This window comes from Ovis canadensis, chromosome 3, assembly GCF_042477335.2.
Source record: "Ovis canadensis isolate MfBH-ARS-UI-01 breed Bighorn chromosome 3, ARS-UI_OviCan_v2, whole genome shotgun sequence".
Classification (NCBI taxonomy): Eukaryota; Metazoa; Chordata; class Mammalia; order Artiodactyla; family Bovidae; genus Ovis; species Ovis canadensis.
This window is the reverse complement of record NC_091247.1, coordinates 213012095-213033421: the sequence shown is the minus strand read 5'-3', so window position 1 is coordinate 213033421 and position 21327 is coordinate 213012095. Positions and strand designations below refer to the sequence as shown.

At 43.4% G+C, this 21327-nt stretch overlaps 1 protein-coding gene across 3 annotated transcripts; it reads right to left on the bottom strand.

Annotated features, from left to right (window-relative positions):
- Positions 1–4901: 4901 nt before the first annotated feature.
- Positions 4902–17401, bottom strand: MFAP5 (microfibril associated protein 5). Of its 3 annotated transcripts, XM_069581334.1 has the most exons (12): positions 17354–17401; positions 16883–17021; positions 16591–16726; positions 16009–16068; positions 14479–14514; positions 11508–11552; positions 10979–11011; positions 10579–10614; positions 8993–9022; positions 8001–8088; positions 6992–7065; positions 4902–5332 (listed from the first exon to the last, which is right to left on the bottom strand). In XM_069581334.1, the coding sequence occupies exons 2-12, from the start codon at positions 16970–16972 to the stop codon at positions 5220–5222; spliced, it is 741 nt and encodes a 246-aa protein (XP_069437435.1). In that variant the 5' UTR covers positions 16973–17021; positions 17354–17401; the 3' UTR covers positions 4902–5219. The 3 variants fall into 3 exon arrangements, with proteins under 3 accessions (XP_069437435.1, XP_069437436.1, XP_069437437.1); XM_069581335.1 differs by lacking the exon at positions 17354–17401 and having other exon boundaries at positions 16885–17016; XM_069581336.1 differs by lacking the exons at positions 10579–10614; positions 17354–17401 and having other exon boundaries at positions 16883–17012.
- Between the last annotated feature and the right edge of the window lie 3926 nt (positions 17402–21327).

Here is a 21327-nt window from a genome sequence, read left to right as displayed (position 1 = left end):
GATACTTTTGCAGGCATGCTTAGTCATTTCCAACTCTTTGCAACATCATGGACTGTAACCTGTCATTCTCCTCTTGTCGATGGAATTTTTCAGGCATGAATATTGAAGTGGGTTGCCATTTCCTTTTCCAGGGGATCTTTCTGACCCAGGGATTGAACCCATGTCTCCTTCATTGGCAGGCAGATTTTTTGCCACTGAACCACCTGGGAAGCCTAATTTTACTTTTACCAAATCTTTTATTTCCAACACTAAATATCCACTGTTTCCGTTCACATAATTTTTTTTTTTTTTTTGGCCATGCAGCAAGGCTTGCAAGATCTCAGTTGTCCACCAGGGATTGAACCCCGGGCCTTGGCAGTGGAAATGGACCCCCAAGAATTCCCTCAAATAACTTTTTTTCATCAGAATAGAATAGAAGTTCCTTGCTTAAGAAGGTTGTCATTTGTGTTCATCAGGAAAAGAATAATGTTAATACCATAAAGAGTGAAATGTTTTCAAATCTTTTTCTGGGGTGGACCAAGGGAGGAAAACTAGAACACCAGGGGCCTGAAATGGGCTGAGAGTAAACAGCAACAAAAAGGAAGTGAATGAAATTTTTAACTTTTTATTGTGTTTTGGAATATAGCCGATTAACAATGTTGTGATAGTTTTAGGTGTTCAGCAAAGGTACTCAACCGTACATATACATGTATCCATTCTCTCCTAAACTCCTCTCCCATCCAGGTAACCAAATAACTTTGAGCAGAGTTCCCTGTGCTATACAGTAGGTGCTTGTTGGTGATCCATTTTAAATACAGCAGTGTATGTCCATCTATATGTATGCTGTACATGTCCATCCCAAACTCCCTAACTATTTCTTTCCCCAACCCTTGCCCCTGGCAAGCATAGGTTTGTTCTCTAAGACTGAGTTTGTTTCCATTTTGTAAGTTCATTTGTACCATTTCTTTTTGGATTCCACATATAAGGGATGTCATACCATATTGCTCCTCTCTCTGACTTACTTCACTTAGCATGGCAATCCTAGGTCCATCTATATTGCTGCAAATGGCATCATCCTTTTTAATGGCTGAGTGATATTCCACTGTATATCCATCTTTATCCATTCCTCTGTTGGATGGGCATTTAGGTCCTTCCATATCCCGGCTATTTTAAATAGTGGTGAAATGAACATTAGGATGCATATATCTTTTTGAATTACGGTTTTCCCTGGATTATACCCAGTAGTACAATTGCTGGATCATATGGTAGTTCTATTTTTAGTTTTTAAGGAACCTCCACACTGTCCTGGCTGTACCAAAAAGGTGAATTTTGTAAATGGGGAAGAGAGGACAGAGGTAAAGAAAACCGGAACCAAAACTAATCTCCCAGAACTGCCCTGGAACTGTTCTTACAGCAAAGTTATGAGAGAAAACAAGCCTTTGTAAGGGGGAGGAAAGCAAGGATGAAAAGTGAGTTAGAAGTGTTGCTTTCCACTTGGAGAAGAAGACAAAAAGCAGAGAACATCAGAATAGTGAGAAATGGCAAAGCACAGGAATTTGATGCAAGAGAAAAGGAAGGGTGAAACATGAAACTGCATCCAGTAAGACCGAAGGGGACAGAAAAGAAAGAGAACTTTCTGGAGAACCGAGGAGTGGGCCACATCTGGGGGAGAGTAAACAAGTTTGTAATGTTGCAGAACCAGTGGTTAAGGAAGGAGGCGAAGATGGAGAAGAGCAAAACAGACATATGTGAGCCATGCTGCTACTCAGCTTTCAAAGGGAGACAAAAGCCCAAGTTCAGGCCTTCTTTCTAAACATAGAAAAGAGAAACAGACCAAAGGAGACCACTCTCCTCTGAGAAGGAAGTTGGAAAAAGTTTTATTTTAAATGTCTAATTTGCAATATATACAATAATGGGATTGGGGTGCTTTCTGGTGGGCATGCCCCTCTCAGTCAATGTGCAGTAAGGGTCAGTTTCATGAAGAGGCTCTTAAATGTTCTCAGAAACACGGTGCCTTCTGAAACCTCTCTCCACTGGCTACAATATCCATGGACTCTGTCTGTATACGAGTACATCTGCTTTGAGGGACTGAGGCAAGGATTCTGTGCTTCAAGGGTTTTTTTTCCTAGTATTTCTCTTTAATCAGTTGTGCAAATCCTATTAAACTAAGCTGCTTCTTAACAGACTTCCCTGGTGGCTCAGACGGTAAAGTGTCTTGCTTACAATGTGGGAGACCTGGGTTTGATCCCTGGGTAGGGAAGATACTCTGGAGAAGGAAATGCTTCTTATCAGCAAGAATCTAGTCCTCATTTCGGTAGTTTTTCTGCAACATGGAAGGAATCCAGCCCTTACCAAGTGGACTTCTGCCACATAGAACTGTCTCAAAGTGCCCTCGTTTCTGTTTGAATTCCACTGGCTTTTTTGGAAAGGTACTGTGTTGTTTAGATGAAAGTGTCCATGATGTTTCTTTGTCACTCATAATATGGTTTTGTTCTATGACGTTGTGGACTGTTGTCCTAATATAGAGTATTTATCTTCTTGTAAAGCAGACACGATAGTTGTGAATTAGATTGCATCTAGGCTTCAAGAAATATGAACAATGCATTTAAATCTCATCATTGAATGAAAAGAAATCTTTGAATAAACATAAATTTCTTCTATATTAAAGATGGGGAAATTGAACCAGGGCTTCATAATGAGGGAAATTGACTGATCTGAGTTTACCTGGTTCCTGCCAGAGCCAGGATAAGAATGCAGGTTGTCTGAATATTGTGTTTCTTTTACTCTTCTCTGTAAACCATCAAGTATACTTTATGCTCGCCTATTAAAATTCAGGTCTGAATTCCCTTCTTTGGCCCCCAGTCAGATGATTCCAGAATCCATCTGCATGCTCATCTCTAGATTATGGTGATGAGGATAAGAGAAGTAGCAACAGCTCCAGGAACTTCAGAGCAATGATCCGATTTCACATTAAGCTGTCTGATTAACTTGTGGAGGTGGAGTAGAGGTGGGCTAACCCCATTACTACCGCAAAGAATAATTACATAAGACTTTCTAGCTCTGCTTGGTGATTGAATAACTAACCGCATGAAAAACTGGATACCTTTATACCTGGTGTGCTCCTTTCTCTAGCCTCAGCTTCTGAGCTTAGCAGAAGACATTTTGGGTTTCTATAGTAGGACTGAATAACTCTTGTCTCTGGAGTGCTTTCTAGAACTACACAATTACCACCATCCTTCTCATAAAGAGAGCATATAAAGAAGACTGAGCCCCAAAGAATTGATGTTTTCTAACTATGCCAAAGCCTTTGACTGTGTGGATCACAATAAACTGTGGAAAATTCTGAAAGAGATGGAAATACCAGACCACCTGACCTGCCTCTTGAGAAACCTATATGCAGGTCACGAAGCAACAGTTAGAACTGGACATGGAACAACACATTGGTTTCAAATAGGAAAAGGAGTACGTCAAGGCTGTATATTGCCAGCCTGCTTATTTAACTTATATGTGGAGTACATCATGAGAAATGCTGGGTTGCATGAAGCACAAGCTGGAATCAAGATTGCCAGGAGAAATATCAATAACGTCAGATATGCAGATGACACCACCCTTATGGCAGAAAGTGAAGAGGAACTAAAAAGCCTCTTGATGAAAGTGAAAGTGGAGAGTGAAGAAGTTGGCTTAAAGCTCAACATTCAGAAAATGAAGATCATGGCATCTGGTCCCATCACTTCATGGCAAATAGATGGGGAAACAGTGGAAACAGTGTCAGACTTTATTTTTTGGGACTCCAAAATCACTGTAGATGGTGACTGCAGCCATGAAATTAAAGACACTCACTCCTTGGGAGGAAAGTTATGACCAGCCTAGATAGCATATTCAAAAGCAGAGACATTAATTTGCCAACAAAGGTCCATCTAGTCAAGGCTATGGTTTTTCCTGTGGTCATGTATGGATGTGAGAGTTGGACTGTGAAGAAAGCTGAGCGCCGAAGAATTGATGCTTTTGTACTGTGGTGTTGGAGAAGACTATTGAGAGTCACTTGGACTGCAAGGAGATCCAATCAGTCCATTCTAAAGGAGATCAGCCCTAGGATTTCTTTGGAGGGAGTGACGCTAAAGCTGAAACTCCAGTACTTTGGCCACCTCATGTGAAGAGTTGACTCTTTGGAAAAGACTCTGATGCTGGGAGGGATTGGGGGCAGGAGGAGAAGGGGACGACAGAGGATGAGATGGCTGGATGGCATCATGGACTCGATGGACGTGAGTCTGAGTGAACTCTGGGAGTTGGTGATGGACAGGGATGCCTGGCATGCTGTGATTCATTGGGTTGCGAAGAGTCCGTCAGGACTGAGCGACTGAACTGAACTGAAGTGAACTGTGGTGCTGGAGAAGACTCTTGAGAGTCCTGGACTGCAAGGAGATCAAACCAGTCAATCCTAAAGGAAATCAATCCTGAATATTCATTGGAAGGACTGATGCTGAAGCTGGAGCTCCAACACTTTGGCCATCTGATGCAAAGAGCCGACTCATTGGAAAAAGAAAAAAATCCTTCCCTGTTGCTGGGAAGGATTGAAGGCAGGAGGAGAAGGGGACAACAGAGGATGAGATGGTTGGATGGCATCACTGACTTGATGGACATGAGTTTGAGCAAACTCTAGGAGATAGTGAAGGACAGGGAAGCATGGTGTGCTGCAGTCCATGGGCGTAACTGAGTGACTGAACAACAGAAAGAGGACATACCAGGCAAAAGTTAGGACAATCCAGCAAAATAATTGGAGTAACGAGGACCACATAAGTGAATGGAGAGTTAATCTAGGAAATGCTTGAACGTAAAATATTGATGTTCTGTAGTTAGTTGAGATTGACAGTGATAGCATCTTCCCCCCTAAGACCTATCTCAAACAGATTCAGTAGTTAATGTTTTTAATAATTTTATTCAAGTTTATTTTCTCTTGACATTGTACATAGAATGTTTCTATCTAAGCGACACATTAATCATTTATCTACCAGGTCTATGATATGGAGAAGCAGCAAAACCATGCAATACTACAAAAACTATATGTTATATACTGAAAAGTGACAGAAGCGGGTAAAAAAAAAAATAAAGAAGTAGGGACAAAAGCTAGACATTGCAAAGGGATTGGTTTAAGAACTACTCGTGTCTATGGGTTAGCTGACAGTGGTTGGACAAGGGGTTCCCTCCCACCCACACATTCTTTCCTTCCTCTTCCTTGTTGATCACAGACCACTGGGTCCCTGCAAATTCACATTATCACAGGGAGGAAGGCGGAAGTAGTTGGAGCGTCGGAGTCGCCTTGGGGGCAGACCAGCCTTCTGACGGCAGAGTTCATCTAGAAGAGAAGCAGAGCATGTTGAGATGAGAATGTAGGAAGGTGGCCAGGGCTCCAAGAAAAGAGAAGAAGAAAGAGGAGACTGCAGGGTGGTGCAGTGAAAGGGTTGGAGAGAAATAGATCAGGGTTAGAACCTGGGATCTGTCACTTACTGGTTATTTACTCCCTACCAGAAAGACTCTTGACTTTTCTGAACCTCACCATCCTTTTCTGCAAAACAAGCATTGAAATACCTGCTTCAAGAATGTAGTTGAAAATGAAAGACTGGATGCAAAAGAACTGAGCACAGGTGGTCAGTTCTTAGTCACACCTTGCTTCCAATTCTTCTAATTATAGACTTATTAAACAGCAGGAAAAAAAAAATGAGGTCCAGTCATTCAAAAGTGTTTACTGTGTGCAAATGGCTAACTTTAGCAAGTCCCCCGAGACACTTGAAAGTGCCTCGAGTCCCAGATACTCATCCTCAGTGTCAAGGTGCTTCCCTTGCAGGTGGCTTGCAGAGCCAATGAAGGCGAGGGCTAAGTTTCCTTCTGCGAAGTTAAGTACAGCTCTTACTCAGAGGGGGTCGGTGCAAGGCCGGCAGCTGAGTCAGAGTGGCTTTTGCATGTGGTGACTTTGACGACGGCAGCCATCATCTGGGGCTGGGCCAGGGGAAGGTGAGAAATAGTGTTTTCACACCGCACATAGTGTCTAACCACACATTTGGACTCTTGTAATTTTTTTTTTTTTTAAATAAAATCTACCTTGCTCTACCTCTGAAATTTCACAAGAAGCAAGGGAAATGGTTCTTGGAATTGGTGGACTATTGTTAAGGTAACCAGTGTTCAGCCAATGTCCAAGTGATTTTTTTATGCATCCAAATGTTATAGTGTTTAAATTAGTGGCTTTTTTCCCACCTGGACTTATGAACGTGGCTGCAGGACTAGTAGAGACTGTTATTTGTAATAGTGGACTTGGCTTTTCATCTCTGCAAATGATCTTCAAAGTAGCAGAGCAGCTGAATGCACTAGCTATACATAAGAGAAGTTTGGGGTTTCTGTCTAGTTGGAAAGGGATTTAGCGGTGCTTTCTTAAGGGTTATCAATTTTTTAATGTTAATAATGGAAGATAATTGCTTTATGATGCTGTGTTTCTGCTGAATGACAAAGTGAGTCAGCTATGTCTTGTTTACTTGCTCAGTCATGTCTAACGCTTTATGACCCCATGGACTGTAGCCTGCCAGGCTACTCTGTCCATGCCGAGAATACTGGAATGGGTTACCATTTCCTTCTCCAGGGGATCTTCACAACCTAAGGATCAAACCCGAATCCTCTGCATTGGCAGATGGGTTCTTCATGGCTGAGCCACCAGGGAAGCCCTATACGCATTCATATATCCCCTCCCTCTTCAGCCTCCCTCCCTCCTCCTCTCCTTCCACCCCTCTAGGTCATTACAGAACACAGAGCTGAACTTCCTGTGCTGCACAGCAGCTTCGAGGGTCATGAATATACCAAACATGGTGCTTTCTTTATATTGTTTATTGGGGTAACTAGGTGGAGCAGGAGCTGATGGAAGTCAGCCTAAAGCCCTCCCCCAAAGCCACATCTTGGAACTGTTAGCACCTTGCCCCAGTTATCAGTTGCTCTCATTACTGTTCCTCCCCATCAGAGCTAGTCTTACCTTTCATAGCTTCGTGTTCTTTACAGACAAGACGGGAGCAGATCTCATTGTTGATGACGTACATGCGCCGTGAACTGCCATAGATCCAATGCCATGGTGCAAGAAGGATATGGAAAAAGCATTGAGAGGGAGAACTAGCCTCTGCCTGAGATGTCTCTTTCAACTCCTGCAAATACTTGGATTTCCTTAAGTATTTCAGACTTCCCACTCCCACCCCACCCAAGTAGTGTAGAAGATAGAATGGTATCGATCACGCTTGTTAGTTACAACTTTGCACATTCCACCTAGACTCAAGCTTTAATACTTCCCGCACTACTCCCTACTATTTTCTGCCTTCACACTTGCATCTTCAGCTCCAGCCTATTTCTCAGATGTGATGAATTTGATAAACCAGTGTTTCCCTCATGACCATCCTTCCTCCAGTACTCAGCATCCTTGCCTTCAGCATCTACATGTTAAACTGTTCCATGTGCCTCAATCCAGACTCAAGGTTCTTTTTTTCTTCTATCATAATACAGTTCCCATTACTTATTTCTCAGGTCTTAAGTCTATTTGCTTTTCTTGAAAAGTATTTTTATTTTTAAAAAAGCTTTTTATTTTGTCTTGGGGTAGAGCTGATTAATAATGTTGTGATAGTTTCAGATGAACAGCAAGGAGACTCAACCATAATATACCCGTATCCATTCTCCCCCATGACATTGAGCAGAGTTCCCCGTGCTACACCTTAGGTCCTTGTTGGTTCTCCATTTTAAATACAGCAGTGTGTACATGTCCATTCCAAACTCCCTAACTATTCCTCACCTGTATCCTTCTTCAGCAACCGTAAGTTCATTCTTTAAGTCTGTGCAGACTCTAGGTTCTAATTGGCACCTTTGGAATAGCTAAAAGGGTGATGCTTAAAACTTCTGCCGCCTTAGAGACCGAAATTCCAGAGTGGGTGCTCATTAAATAGTTACTGACATGAAAATGCTATCATGGGCGGCTCTCTAGGTGATACGGGACCCTTTACCTGGTGAAGCATATCTGATGGAGGCATTGCTTGATTGGCCGATGCACGGAGTAGAGTCTTGTGCAGGCGAATTTCTCATCCCGGCACTCTGAAGATACCCACCATAAAAAACACATGGTTAGAGGAATGGAGGAGGAGAGAAAGAGCTGGGGAAACCTACAGAGTAGTCTCTACAGAGGATCACTGTAAGCTGGGGTATGTTCTTCTTGTAACCAATACAAAGCAATAAAATCCATCTCTTTGCAACCCCGTGGACTGTAGCCCACTAGGCTCCTCTGTCCATGGGAATTCTCCAGGCAAGAATACTGGAGTGGGTTGCCATGCCCTCCTCCAGGGGATCTTCACAACATCGAACCCAGGTGTTCCGAATTGCAGGCTGATTCTTGACCAGCTGAGCCACCAGGGAAGTCCACAAAGCAATAATAGATGTTGGCTAAACAATGAAATTTAGGTGCTTCCCTACCTGAAAGGACAGAGAATAAAACAGTCCCTGTGGGTTCTTCTAGGAAAAAGTCCTTCTAGGGTTAGACAGGTGGCAACATGAAAGATGAAATGCTAACAGTCATATTCTGAAGAATTTGAATTCTAAAGTGGGTCACGATTTCTCTGTTCTGGTGGTTTTGAACCCTAGCTGCACATCGGAATTATCAGTATGTTAGAGAAAGCATGACATCTACAGTAATGTTGAGTCCTTGAGGTCACTTCCTGACCCACTAACAAACAGACTGTGTTCAAAGTTAGTTTATGGAGAGGACTGTTCTGGGACCATGCAGTGGTGATCCCATCTTTTCCCCATGACCTTTAGAACAGGAACTCATAGACAGTGAGGTAGGGTGGGAGGGACATGAAGAAGACTACAGATATTCTTTGAGAAAGAATTGGAAGTAAAACTAGATGATGTACCAAGTATTCTCCCAAGAACAAGGAGATTAGGAATTTCCAGGAAGAAAAAAAAAAAGCTTAAGAAAAATACAGACAAAAGACAATCATACCTGTGGTGGTATTTTTGTCGTTGAGTGAGGCTGAAAGGAGGAAATTTTATTCAGTTATTATTGGTTCTAGAAGTCACTGCCCTGTAACTGTCATGTTGCCTTACTTGAGACCCGTGTGTGTGCTCAGTCAGGTTCGACTCTTTGTAACCCTGTGGACTGTAGCCCACCAAGCTCTCTGTCCATGGGACTTTCCAGGAAAGAATACTGGAGTGGGTTGCCATTTCCTTCTCCAGAAGATTTTCCCGACCCAGGGATCAAACCCGCATTTCCTACGTTAAAGGTCGTTTCTTTACCGCTGAGCCACCAGGGAAGCCCCAGTCCTAACCTAGGGGCAAGTTAAATACTGGCTGAATTTGTAGAATGGAGAGTAAGTCAAGGAGTAAGATGCATCTTGAAGAAATGGACTAACCATGGGAGTTACCTATAAAATGTTATCGGAAGGGTTGCTAATAGGATACTATAAGAAGAATGTTAGCTAGGTGATCTCATCTATCCCCGGTTTCTTTGTTTCCTCTGCACTGGTTCTTATTTGCAGCATGCAGGATCTTCACTGGGGCATGTGGACTCTCAGCTGTGGCATATGGGATCTACTTCCCCTACCAGGGATCGAACCCAGGCTCCCATGGTTTCAATCACAGGCTTATATGCTGAGAATTCTCAAACTTCTATGTCTAGCTCAGAACTTTCTTCTAATAAGCTCCAGGTCTACAAATTCAACTTCCATTTTGTGGAAGAGCTCGTGGATTTTTTTTTTTTTAAAGATCCTTCCATGTCTCAAACTGCCTTCTTTCCCTTCACCAATTCAAAATGTTCAGTGAATGGTGCTACCATCCACCCAATAGCTACCATCTATCTAATAGAAAACTGAACTTCCTCTCAATAGCCTCTGCTCCCTGACAGCTCATTTCTCTCCCATACCTCTAACAAAATAATTCAGGACATCATATTTTATTGGGACTAGGCAGCAGCATTCTTGCTGGCTTTCCAATTCAATAATCTGCTTAGAACTTTCCTTTGCATGAACTGTTCTCTGGCTGGTTTTCATTTCCATCCTAAGCCTTTGCCTATATTGTTTTCTTTACCTGAAAGCTCTTCGCCTTTCCATTCATTTGATTCACTTCTGTTTGTCTTCCAGGAATCAACTTAGTCAATATGCCCTTCAGAAAAGCCTTTCCTAACTCTCAACACTGAATATAGTCAAGGACTTTGAGATTTCACAGCTTCTTTTGCTTGATTCCATATGTTTGGTGAAGCTGAATAAAATTATCCATTTCTTTGTCTTATCTCGTCTGTTAGACAAAAGATGTTTAGAAGAAAATCAGTTTTGTTCACCTTTACCTTTACCCATTCAATCTTGGAAACTTGGAGAGAAAAATCAAACCTTGGCAGTTTATGTATCAAACCACAGTTCTTGCTTGTTAGGGGCTCAAACATGTCATTAATTTAAATTAAACTGTTGGGCAAATGCGCTGCATAACATGTAGTCTTATTTAGGGTTCTTCACCAGCTGTGCTGTCTTCCATCATGGGTATTGCGGGAAGCCCAGAACAGCCCCCGTGGCCCTGAGGTCCCAGGTCTGAACTCACCCAGGTCATCGGTAGAAGGCTTGATATCAGCCAGAACTGAAAAGGCACAAAACAGTGATGTGAGAAGGGTTCCAGATTGACAAACAGGAAGGCACAGGGCAGGAGGGAGAATGTGGGTAACAGGAAAAAGCTGAGGCAATGGCTGGGTTTTTTATATTGTGTCCAGGGGAAGAGAGTTTATTGAAGATAATTTTTTTTGAGTATTATTTGGCCTGTTGACATTGGGAGTCTTAGGTATGTTTTTTGAAGCTATGAATCCACTTTGCTTCCTCTTTTTTAGGGGGCCAGGAAGCATCCCCTTCCCAGTGATAAAAATTATAAGATTAATTCAACAGCTAGAATAAATACTGTGACTATTAACATGAAACGTGCCGTTTTTAAGAGCTGGAGTGAAACCTACCTGTTTCATCTGTAGCAGGATCATTCACCAGATCTGCAAAGATATGATGGACGCAGGGAATGAAAAAATGCAAGCAGGAAAAACAGCAAAGGGAAAAACAGGGTGAGGCATGATGATCTAAAAGGAGGAAAGATTGCAGGGAAAGAATGCGGACTCTTGGGGGGAAATATAACGGACTATCACAGAGGGAAAAGGATGCGGCAAAAAGATTGGCATGTTTATAGCTTTGGTGGCATCTAAGACAGACAACAGGGCTCTGAATCCGTCTCTCTCTCTTTTTAAATAATATTTATTTATTTGGCTGTGCCAGGTCTTAGTTGCAGCATGAGGGATCTAGTTCTTTGAGCAGGGACACCTGCTCTAGTTCTTTGAACTTGGGCACCCTGCATTGGGAGCATGGAGTCTTAGCCACTGGACTACCAGGGACATCCCTGAGACTCTTTGCTAGTCTTCCTCTTACTTTATACAGACATCATCCTGGATCCTTCTATCCACAGTGTGAGAGCAAGGAAATAAAAGAATATCTTACTAGGATCTTCTGTGAATGTTTCTGAAGTCACTGTGGTCACATCATCTGCATAAAAACAATCAGAAAACACTTTCTGAGCATTCTCTGCCCCTCACCCCCGACCCCTGCACTCCCAGGAAGTGAAATTGTCAAGCACAGACACCATCATGTAGTAAGATCCTAAAAGTATTTTTCTTTGTTTCCCAACCAAAGTCCTTTCCTCTGTAACCCAAACAAATGTCACCCTTTTGCTACTCCCATGAATATACTCATACAATCCTAACCCTAAATTGTCCCTTTCCCATTGTTCTTATTTAGAGGAATGAATGAACTATGTGGCCATCCAGATAGTCTACTGATTAAACTTTGGTTCAGCATTGGACTGCAAGAATGACTTCATCCTAACAGATAATAACTGATACAGCTAGTTAGGGATTACTATGGGCTTGCTTCACAGATGGTAAAACAGCATCAACAAAATAAATAACTCATCCAAGGTCATAGAGCTTGTTGATAGTTATTATGGGCTGAGGACCTCTTTGTGATGCTTATTTAAATGAAAATTGTCTTTCTCAAAAAGACTGTGATTTAAAAAAAAAATCTTTTGACTGTGCTACTGTGCATGTGGGATCTTAGTTCTCTGACTAGGCATTGAACTGGCACCCCCTGAAATGGAAGTGCAGGATCTTAACCACTGGATCAGCAGGGAAATCCCCAGACTGTGATTTTTGACATTCATGATTTTGATATTTTTGGATATCAGTCTGATGATTCTCTCTACACAGTGTTCACAAGAGGTTACATTGGTCGTTTTCTGATGCTCACAGTGATAAGTGAGGTAGAAAGAGAGACGAGGAGGGGAGATGCTTTGCTATTGATCCTTGGAAAGTGAAAACAAAAGGAGAAGTAAAAAATGGTCCAGGTCTTAAGATGGAAGATATTTGGATAAACTAAGAAAACTTCATCTGAAACTGTACATAATAGCAACTCCTGAAACAAATAGTCTGAATTAACAAGCAACATAAAAAAAGCAGTGTGAAGAACTAGACGTTTAACAAACATCCCATCTGTAATGAACCTTCACTGTAAAAGGCTTATAGTCATTATCGGTTTTTCCCACTAGAGGTCAGCAAATCCACATAATACTTTGCCTTGAGGTCCGCATACAACTGTCAGATTTACAATCTGGTGAGAAGAGCATTTTTATAAAGCATATCAGAGTTACTGATCCTTGTACTAGAAGCAAAACACAGAACATTTTAAAGGAATTTCCCCTGCTTATTCCTCAGTCATCTTTTAGAAAAAAATTCCAGATAGGCATCAGATGGGACAGGAACCTTTTACGTCTTTTTAACACTTTTTAACATAAGCTTTCTTCTTTCAGAGCAGATTTTGATAAAAAGGAATTCAAGTTTGCTCCAGTCCCACAGGATAAATGAAAAACCACTGACCCGATTCATTCCAGAGGCTGTAAGAAGGGAGTGGATTTTCTCCAGGGTGTAGCCAATTCCTGTCCTGTTTCCAGTTCTCTCCAGCTACATTCCAGTCCAACCACTCACGGAAATAGAGGAAGCAGTGGGTGAACAAAGGGTTTGAGAATATCCTAGCTGTGTTTTTAGAATTTCAGGCAGAGTACTAGTTTTCTGCATATCTCTCAGTTTACCCACCTTTTCCATGAGCTACCTCCACAAAAGCTTAAGGACTGATGAATGTTTTCTGAGAAGGAATCTTATGGAGACATTTTCATCAGCTCTTACAATATTTCTGCTCAAAAAGCATCACAAAGTCATAAAACAGGACTGGACCTTAACCAGCCCAAAGAAAAGAATTTTGGATGTTAGCGCTGGGACTTCCCAGGTGGCTCTAGTGGCAAAGAGTCTGCCTGAAATGCAAGAAACATGGGTTTGATCCCTGGGTGGGAAAGATCCCTTGGAAGAGGGAATGGATACCCACTCCAGTATTCTTGCATGGGAAATCCAATGGACAGAGGAGCCTGGTGGGCTACAGTCCATAGGGTCACACAGAGTCAGACACGACTGAGCATCTGAGCACAGCACAGCACAAGGCTGGAATAAAATCTGGGTTCAAAAATGTAAGGATTCAGGCCAGAACAGAGAAAAGGTTTTTCTGTATTTTTATTTCTTCTACCAAGATGCACAGTAAGAAATTATATTGTGAGCCAGTATACACATATAAAACAGAAAGAAGAGTAAAAATAATACTTTACTTCTGTAATCTACTTGCAGTGTACTCTATTTATCTTCCAAGAAATATTTATTTTGGCGGTGCAGAGTCTTAGTTGAGGCTCTTAGGATCTTTAGTTGTGGCATGGGGGGTTTGGTTCCCTGACCAGGGATCAAACCTGGGTCCCCCTGCATTGGAACCATGGAGTCTTAGCCACTGGACCACCAGGGAAGTCCCCAGTGTACTCTGTTTTAATTTTAGTCTATCTTAACTCATTAAAAGCACCAGTTGTGACCCACTCATTAGATTTTTCGACTCATTAAAGGGTTATATACTGCAGTGTTCTCAAGGGTTGGGAAAACCAAGAGAAATTATAATTATGTTGGTGCCAAGAGGCAACTGCAGATGTTGAATCGAGCTGAAGGAAGCGGACCTTCGGAAGCCAAAACTTATGGATTCTGTCTCATTGAGCCACGATTTCCCTACAGGGCTGGGAAGACTTCTTTTTCCGTCTGCAGTTTAGTTTTTCCATTCTTACATGGATAGGAAAATTCTGTTAGGAGTAGTGGGCGTTATCCGAGGGTGTGAAAATGAGATGGACATAGAGAAGATTTGAGTGAAGTCATTTCAGTAGTGAATGAGAAAGTTTTATGAATGGGATGACAGAATTGTTGAATTCAATTCTATTATTTCACACACCTTGGCACTTCATCTCTGTATGGTACGACAAATTCTTGGAACTTTGACCATTTGGCTCCATTGTCCAGATAAGAACCCCAACAGAGCCCAGATGCATGGGATCACTTACCTCCTCGCTGTCCGCTGACTCCTAGGGGTGTCCGGCCTGCACAAAGGAAGAAGTATGTGAATGCGTCCAGCTCTATACCTCATAAAGCTTTTCTGCGATGAACCAGAAAATGATGGGAAAATTGCTGTACTTGCCATGTTTTATTTCTGTTACAGCTCCGTATAGAAATAGGCAGACTGTTAGTGCTACACACAGACACGGAAGCACTCAAAGACAGGAGACTGCTGAGCACAAAGGGGAGCCCTGACTCAGGAGGCCTCTTGCTTTCAGGCCGTCCAGAAGGGGTGGGGTCTTGATCCACCCACCAGGCAGCAGCCCTTCCTGATGGCCTGTCCTTCCATTCCCACAGCCAGCCCCTCCAGCTACACTACTGAAAAGGGCCCAAAATGATTATCTCACAGTCTGTGTTGGGCAGAATAAGAAAAAAAAAAAAAAAGAATAGGATTTTTTTTGGAAAGCCCAAGGTTCACTTTCTGTGGCCAGTCGTCTAGTTCAGTTCTGTGCAATCTATGAAGATCATTTTCCTTTTGTCTACAGAGGTGGCAACATTTTCTGTGTGCACGTGAGTCTGCTTGTGTGAGTCTGATGCTTGTGTTTGTTAGGTTAATGTATCCCCACTGTTTTCCTTCACAGTTTAAGATGTGCTGTGTGCTCAGTCACTCAGTCCAACTGTTTGTAGCCCCGTGGACTGTAGCCCGTCCGGCTCCTCTGTCCATGGGATTCTCCAGACAAGAATACTGGAGTGGGTTGCCATGCCCTCCTCCAGGGGATCTTCCTGACCCAGGGATTGAACCTTCATCTCCTACGGCTCCTGCATTTCAGGGTAGGCAGATTCTTTACCGCTGAGCCACCAGGGAAGCCCCTTCTTCATGGTTTAAACTTGAGTTTCTTGTGAGGTGGTCCTTATGTCTGTGTACACAATTGTATACATCAGCTTCTCTTTTTGCTTTCTTATTTTTTTGGAGGGGAGGTGTGTCCTGGGATCTAAGTTTCCTGACCAGGGATTGAACCTGGGCCGTGGCAGTGAAAGCACTGTGTCCCAACCGCTGGGCCACCAGGGAATTTCCTCCTTTGGTATTTGTTTCCCTGTTTGTATATTTATGAGAGCGGCCCTCTTGGTTAACATGCATTTGCGTGTATCTTAGTTTTGCTTTAATTTCATAACTCTCAGGCTGCCTTCTCCCAGATCTGAGGTTGTCTCTAATCACATCCCTCTAATCACAAAGTCTTCTCTTCTCTACTCTCTCTCTCTCATTTTTTGGTCATGCTGCAAGGCTTACACCTTAGTTCCCCAGCCAGGAACTGAACCTAGGCCCTTGGCAGTGAGAGCGCAGAGTCCTAACCAGGGGACTGCCAAGGAACTCCCTGCATTCTTTGACTTCTCTTTAATGGGCAATTCTAGAATTAAATAGCAAGCATCTCTCCTCCCATTCCCCTTCAGCCTCCTTGCATCCTCCCTCTAACATACACCTCTACCCACCTCGGAGGAGCTGACATTTTAGGGAGAAAAGAAAAAAGGTAGGGACTCACCAGAGGACATGATGAAGGCGGTGAGAAGCAGGAGCACTTTGGGTCTGAAGAACGCCATATCTGACAGGTGAGTGGGGAAAGTGGAGACAGTGATCAGCACTTCCGTTCCAGGCAAGCATATCTGTAGGGTGCCTTGCTTCCCAAGGTCTTACCTGGTCCCTCATAAGTCTCAGACCCTTCCTCTCTTTTCTTCCAACACTTCTTCAAACTCTCTTCTGTGATCATTTGCCATCATTCTCACCCCTTCTTTCCCAGAAAGTCAGGAAATTTTATACTCTACATGGTTCATGATGGGCCCCCCATCCACCCCATGGCCTCTTTAGTCCCTAGCATCTAAACTTTTGTTTTGATATCTGTGACTTTTAAAAAAATAATATCTGTTCATCTAAGTGTCTCCTCATTTGAATTCCATGGATAACTGGGATGTCTGTTCAATTCTAAATCAGTGACATTCTCCATTGCCTGCTTCCAGCCCTTTCACACACACACACACACACACACACACACACACACACACCCTCCCTCCCTCCCTCCCTCCCTCCCTCTGTCTATTTAGGGTTTTAGACAATCCAAGCCACTCACTGTTGATGGTTCTCTGCTCTTTCCACCGAGTCCTTTGGTTGTTGAATGTGTGTCTCTCTCCTTCTCTGTTCCACTTTGGCTGGGGTGTAAGATGAACAGGGCCACTCCCTGGAAAGGACTTCGAATTTGGCGTACTCTGAAACAATGAGATGAGGGAGAGCAAGGAAGAGAGAGAGAGAGGGAGGGAGGGAGGGAGGGAGGGAGGGAGGGAGAAAGCCAGGCTAGAGGAGTCTGATTCAGTGCTACTGTGATGCAGGGAGGAGAAGGGCGATGGGGTTTTGCAGTCACTCACACCCTCGTTCCAAAGGTTATGATCACACTGATGAGAGATGGTGCTGCTCCCTTGACGGGTTGGCTCAAGCTCATATATGCCTTTCTCCATGAACCACCATCTGGCCCCAGTCTCACTTTGTCCTTGGGTTACTTTTTACCTAAAGAGAGAGAGAGAGAGAAAAAAAAAAAAAAAACCCCGCAGAATATGTTTTTGTGTCTCTGGCTGTCTTCCATATTTGAATCATTCTTCCAACCCCCTTTCTCACTTTTGTCTTTTTAGAATTGTGCTCCCCCAAATTTCTTTGTTTCTTTGTGTCTCTCTTTTTTCTTTTCCTTTTGTCTTGACCCACACATTTAGCCTTTCCCCACCCACCCCCATAATCTCATTTATTGTCACATCCAAACAAACACAGACACCACAGGAGTTTTGTCCTGGAGAAAGCCTGGCTGTCTTAGGGTTAGGGACAGTTAAGGACTATAGGACCCTCACCCTTCTGTAATGTGCAGGAGCTCCATGAGAGAAGACGCCAGCCTTAGGCTGTCGTTTGGTTTTGTTTAAGCTTTTGTTAAGAATCTTGGTTTCTGGACTCTTGAGGACAAAAACGCCATCAGAAGGCCAATGAAAATTGGGAGCCAAGTTCATTCTGCTTGCTTTATTTCCCATCATATCACATAATATGTATATAACACTTTCTCTGATCCAGGAGCTATAAAAACTTTGTCTTTGCTCTTATTCCTAGAAACTCTCATGCTTAGACAATTACAACATCTCCACTTCAGCAAGAATAAACTTGAATGACAGAAATGCAAATCTGAAAAATGGTTGACCTTAGGTGCACGAGCAGGGTGTCAAGTTGTCTGTTAGCTTCCTTAGTCTATATTCCGTTCCCTGAACAGCTAAATTAGAGAAGCATACTGGTAGACCCTGGTGGCTCAGTGGTAAAGATTCTGCCTGCCAATGTAAGAGGCTTGGGTTTGGGGGTACTTCCCTGGTGGTCCAGTGGTTAAGAACCTGCCTTGCAATGGGGGCTACGCAGATTCAATCCCTGGCTGGGGAACTAAGATCCCATGTGCTACTGGCAACTACCAAGTCATGCCTGCCTTGAATAAGACTGGTTGCCGTGATATAAATAAATAAATAAATATTAAAAAAAAAAAAAGAGTCTCGGGTTTGATCCCTGGGTTGGGAAGATCCCCTGGAGAAGGAAATGACAACCTACTCCAGTATTGTGCCTGGAGAATCCCATGGACATAAGATCCTGGTGGGCATCAGTTCCATGGGATCATGAAGAGCTGGACACGACTGAGCAACTGAGGGCCAGCACCAGCACAGCTAGACAGAGCAGATAATATTAATGGGTTACAGACCAGAAGAAAGAAGAGAATTAATGATGGAAGAAGGGAGGAAAGGAGGAAGGAAGGAAGGAAGCGGTCCTGAGGAAGGAAGAGCTATGGACCTAGAAAGAAGCAAATAGCACCTGTGGTTTCTCTTCGGGAGCTATACCTGCTCCATCTCTGAACTACGCGGGTTCTGGTTAGTTCCCAGAACAAATCTGTGGACCAAACCCAAGTCTTCCTCACTAGCCTGGTCCAAAACTTGATCTTTTTCCATCTGCTCCATAATGAGAGTGCAGAGGCTGCAAAACAGATGTCTGGGGAGAGCCAGAGCAAGGAAAGGCAGGGTGGTGGGTGTGGGGGAGGAACGAAAGCAGACGCAGAGCAGAACTCAGGCAGGACACACAATAGAGGGCCTAGAGCCACACTCATGTTTTCCGTGAAGCACAGACAGATGGAGGAACTGAACTCCGGCCAGTCGTTTGGCAGGGCCGGCAATGACCTCAACTTGCTGGCCCAGCCAGAGACTGTAAGACTGTATCTCCGGAAAGCCTCCCCAGGCAGTAGGAGGGGGCGCTCTCCTGGAGTCCCAGGGCGCGGGGAGTCTGAAGTTAGAGCTGAGAAAACAGGGACAGAATGTTCAGAGCAAGCAGAAGGAGAAGGCAGGCAGCGAGTGGGACCTCGGAAGGAAGGGAGGGAGGAAGCTGGAAAGAAGGCGGGAACTAGTGAAAGCAGAAACCACCCTGTATTCTTGCTGGTCCTAGAAGGATGTCATTTATTTGCAAGTACTTGGGTTGATTTCTTATTCATGACCTTAGAGAGCTTCAGATTTACTTTTCTCTGGTGGTTATCATTATAATTACATCAAGTCAAAGTCAGCACCCATGGCCCAGGAATGAGCGACTGCCACCCAGAGACGTGAGCTGAGACTCTCCCCAGGGAAGACCTCCCTGAGCTGCAGTCCGTATATTCATCCAATACAAGCTGGAGCTGCTGCAGGTCAAGGACACAGGAAAGGCCTCCGAGGAATTGACTGGCAGGTGCAGAAGCAACTTAAGGCAGGCATTCTCATGTTTGAGAGAGCCAGGAAAATACTAGTTTTTTAAAAGAGGTCTCCAATCGGTGGACAATGGGTAAAATGCAAAGAGAGAGAAGGGAGGCAGAGACGCAAGACAGTGTGCTGGTTTATTCATCTGTTTACTGGCCTGTGAAGAATACACCCATTAGTTGAAGGCCTCTGGGCAAATGTACAGAAAGGTTATTACTGCGGTATGATCCAACTAAATTAAATCCAGGGCCTAAACACACAGAGATCCCATAAAAGGGAGGAGAGGAAAGGAGGAGGGTTATATGAGGTGGGGATGGGGGGTGGGGGAGTGCTGTGTGTAGCAGAATGAAGCAATAAAGCAGTAACAGCCAAACTAAGAGATGGACTCAGCGGAGGCCTTCAGAGCCAACAAACGTATGTCCTCTGAGACCTTGGGCTGGGGAGAGCCTCCCTCATCTTAGTAACCATGCACCTCTCCAATACTCTGCTCTTTACACCTCCATGCCTTGCACTTTCTGTTCCTTACTTTCTGAAATATCCTTTTCCCAACTCCAGTAAAGGCCTGTGAAAGTGTTAGTGTTAGTCACTCAGCTGTGTCCTACTCTTTGCAACCCCGTGGACTGTAGCCTGCCAGGCACCTCTGTCCATGGAATTCTCCAGACAAGAATACTGGAGTGGGTTGCCATTTCTTTTTCCAGGGGACCTTCCCAACCTAGGGATCAACCCTGGGTCTCCTGCATTACAGGCAGATTCTTTACCATCTGAGCCACCAGGGAAATACAAAAATAAATGCCTATATGCACATCAAAACCAGCTCCAAGGCTGTTCTACCCAGAAATCTTTGCCTGGTCCCCTCTGCTTCTGAAGAGTTAATCAGGGACTTCCCTGGCAGTCCAGTGGTTAAGACTTCACCTTCCAATGCAGGGGGTGCAGGTTCAATCCCTGGTCTGGGAACTAAGATCTCACATGTCTTGAGGCCAAAAAACCAAAACATAAACCAGAAGCAATATTGTACCAAATTCAATAAAGACTTTTGAAAATGGTCCACATAAAAGACAATTGTTAAAAAAGGTCAGTTGTTCCCTCTACTGAGCTACCTCTCCATTTTATTTTTCTCACTGTGGCATCAGCTTTATTATATTCTTTTTTATGTGTCTGTCTTCTTGATTACACTGAGAGGTCCTTACTCCGCTCTGGCTGACATAATGATTAGTACAGAGCAACTCAAAATTTGTTCATTTGAGTTGAGATGAAGACTTGGAAATATTTTGAGATATAAACATTCAAAAACTGAGTTAAATGCAAAAATAAAAAATTGAGAGGAAAGTTGTAAAAAAGAAAGTAGTTTGAGAAGATACAGGAGTTCAACCAGTAAAATAACTAACCAGTGTTTTGATCCAAAGGGAGGGGAATAGAGCTAGAGGAAACAGGTACAGAAATCAGGTACCGGTTATTCCAGGAACAAAGGAGTTTTGGCAGAAGGGCTGTAAAATCAGTGCATGTGAAACATATGTAACTTTTATCAACAATGATGAGCGCTTCTGTCTTATCATTTTCAGAGGGTGTGGTGGCCTTGCACTGTTCCTCTCGACCAATCCTGCAAACATAAAATGCTTGATCCGGTTCAGAACTCTGTCAGGTTTCCTGAAATGGAACCCACAACAAATAAACTTGAATAACTAATCAAATTGGCTGTAGACACACAAAATAAGACAAATGCCTGTTCACTGATAGGAAATGTCTATCTTTTCATTTTACTCATCAGGAAAGAAATAAAAACAAAGTCTGGAATTCAAAAATATGAAAGACATCCAGGAAAGTTCAATGTATAATTTTTTTTTTTTACGCAGTGTTCTTATTTATTTAATGTTTTCATCTTTGTTGCTGCACACAGGCTTTCTCTAGTTGCAGCGAGCTGGGCTACTCTCTAGTTGTGATGTGTGGGCTTCTCATTTCGGTGGCTTCTTTTGTTGCAGAGCATGGGCTCCAGGCAAGGGCTCAGTACTTGTGGAGCAGCCGCCTGGTCATCCCGTGGCACTGTGGAATCTTCCCGGTACAAGGAATCAAACCTGTGTGTCCTG

Coding starts and splice junctions, on each gene's coding strand:
- MFAP5 (XM_069581334.1), bottom strand. CDS start 16,972: ATGGAGAAAGGCATATATGAGCTTGAGCCAACCCGTCAAGGGAGCAGC. Junction 8,089..8,992: donor CGACAAAAATACCACCACAG/GTATGATTGTCT, acceptor GGGTATCTTCAG/AGTGCCGGGATGAGAAATTC. Junction 5,333..6,991: donor AGAACACGAAGCTATGAAAG/GTAAGACTAGCT, acceptor CTTCTCTTCTAG/ATGAACTCTGCCGTCAGAAG.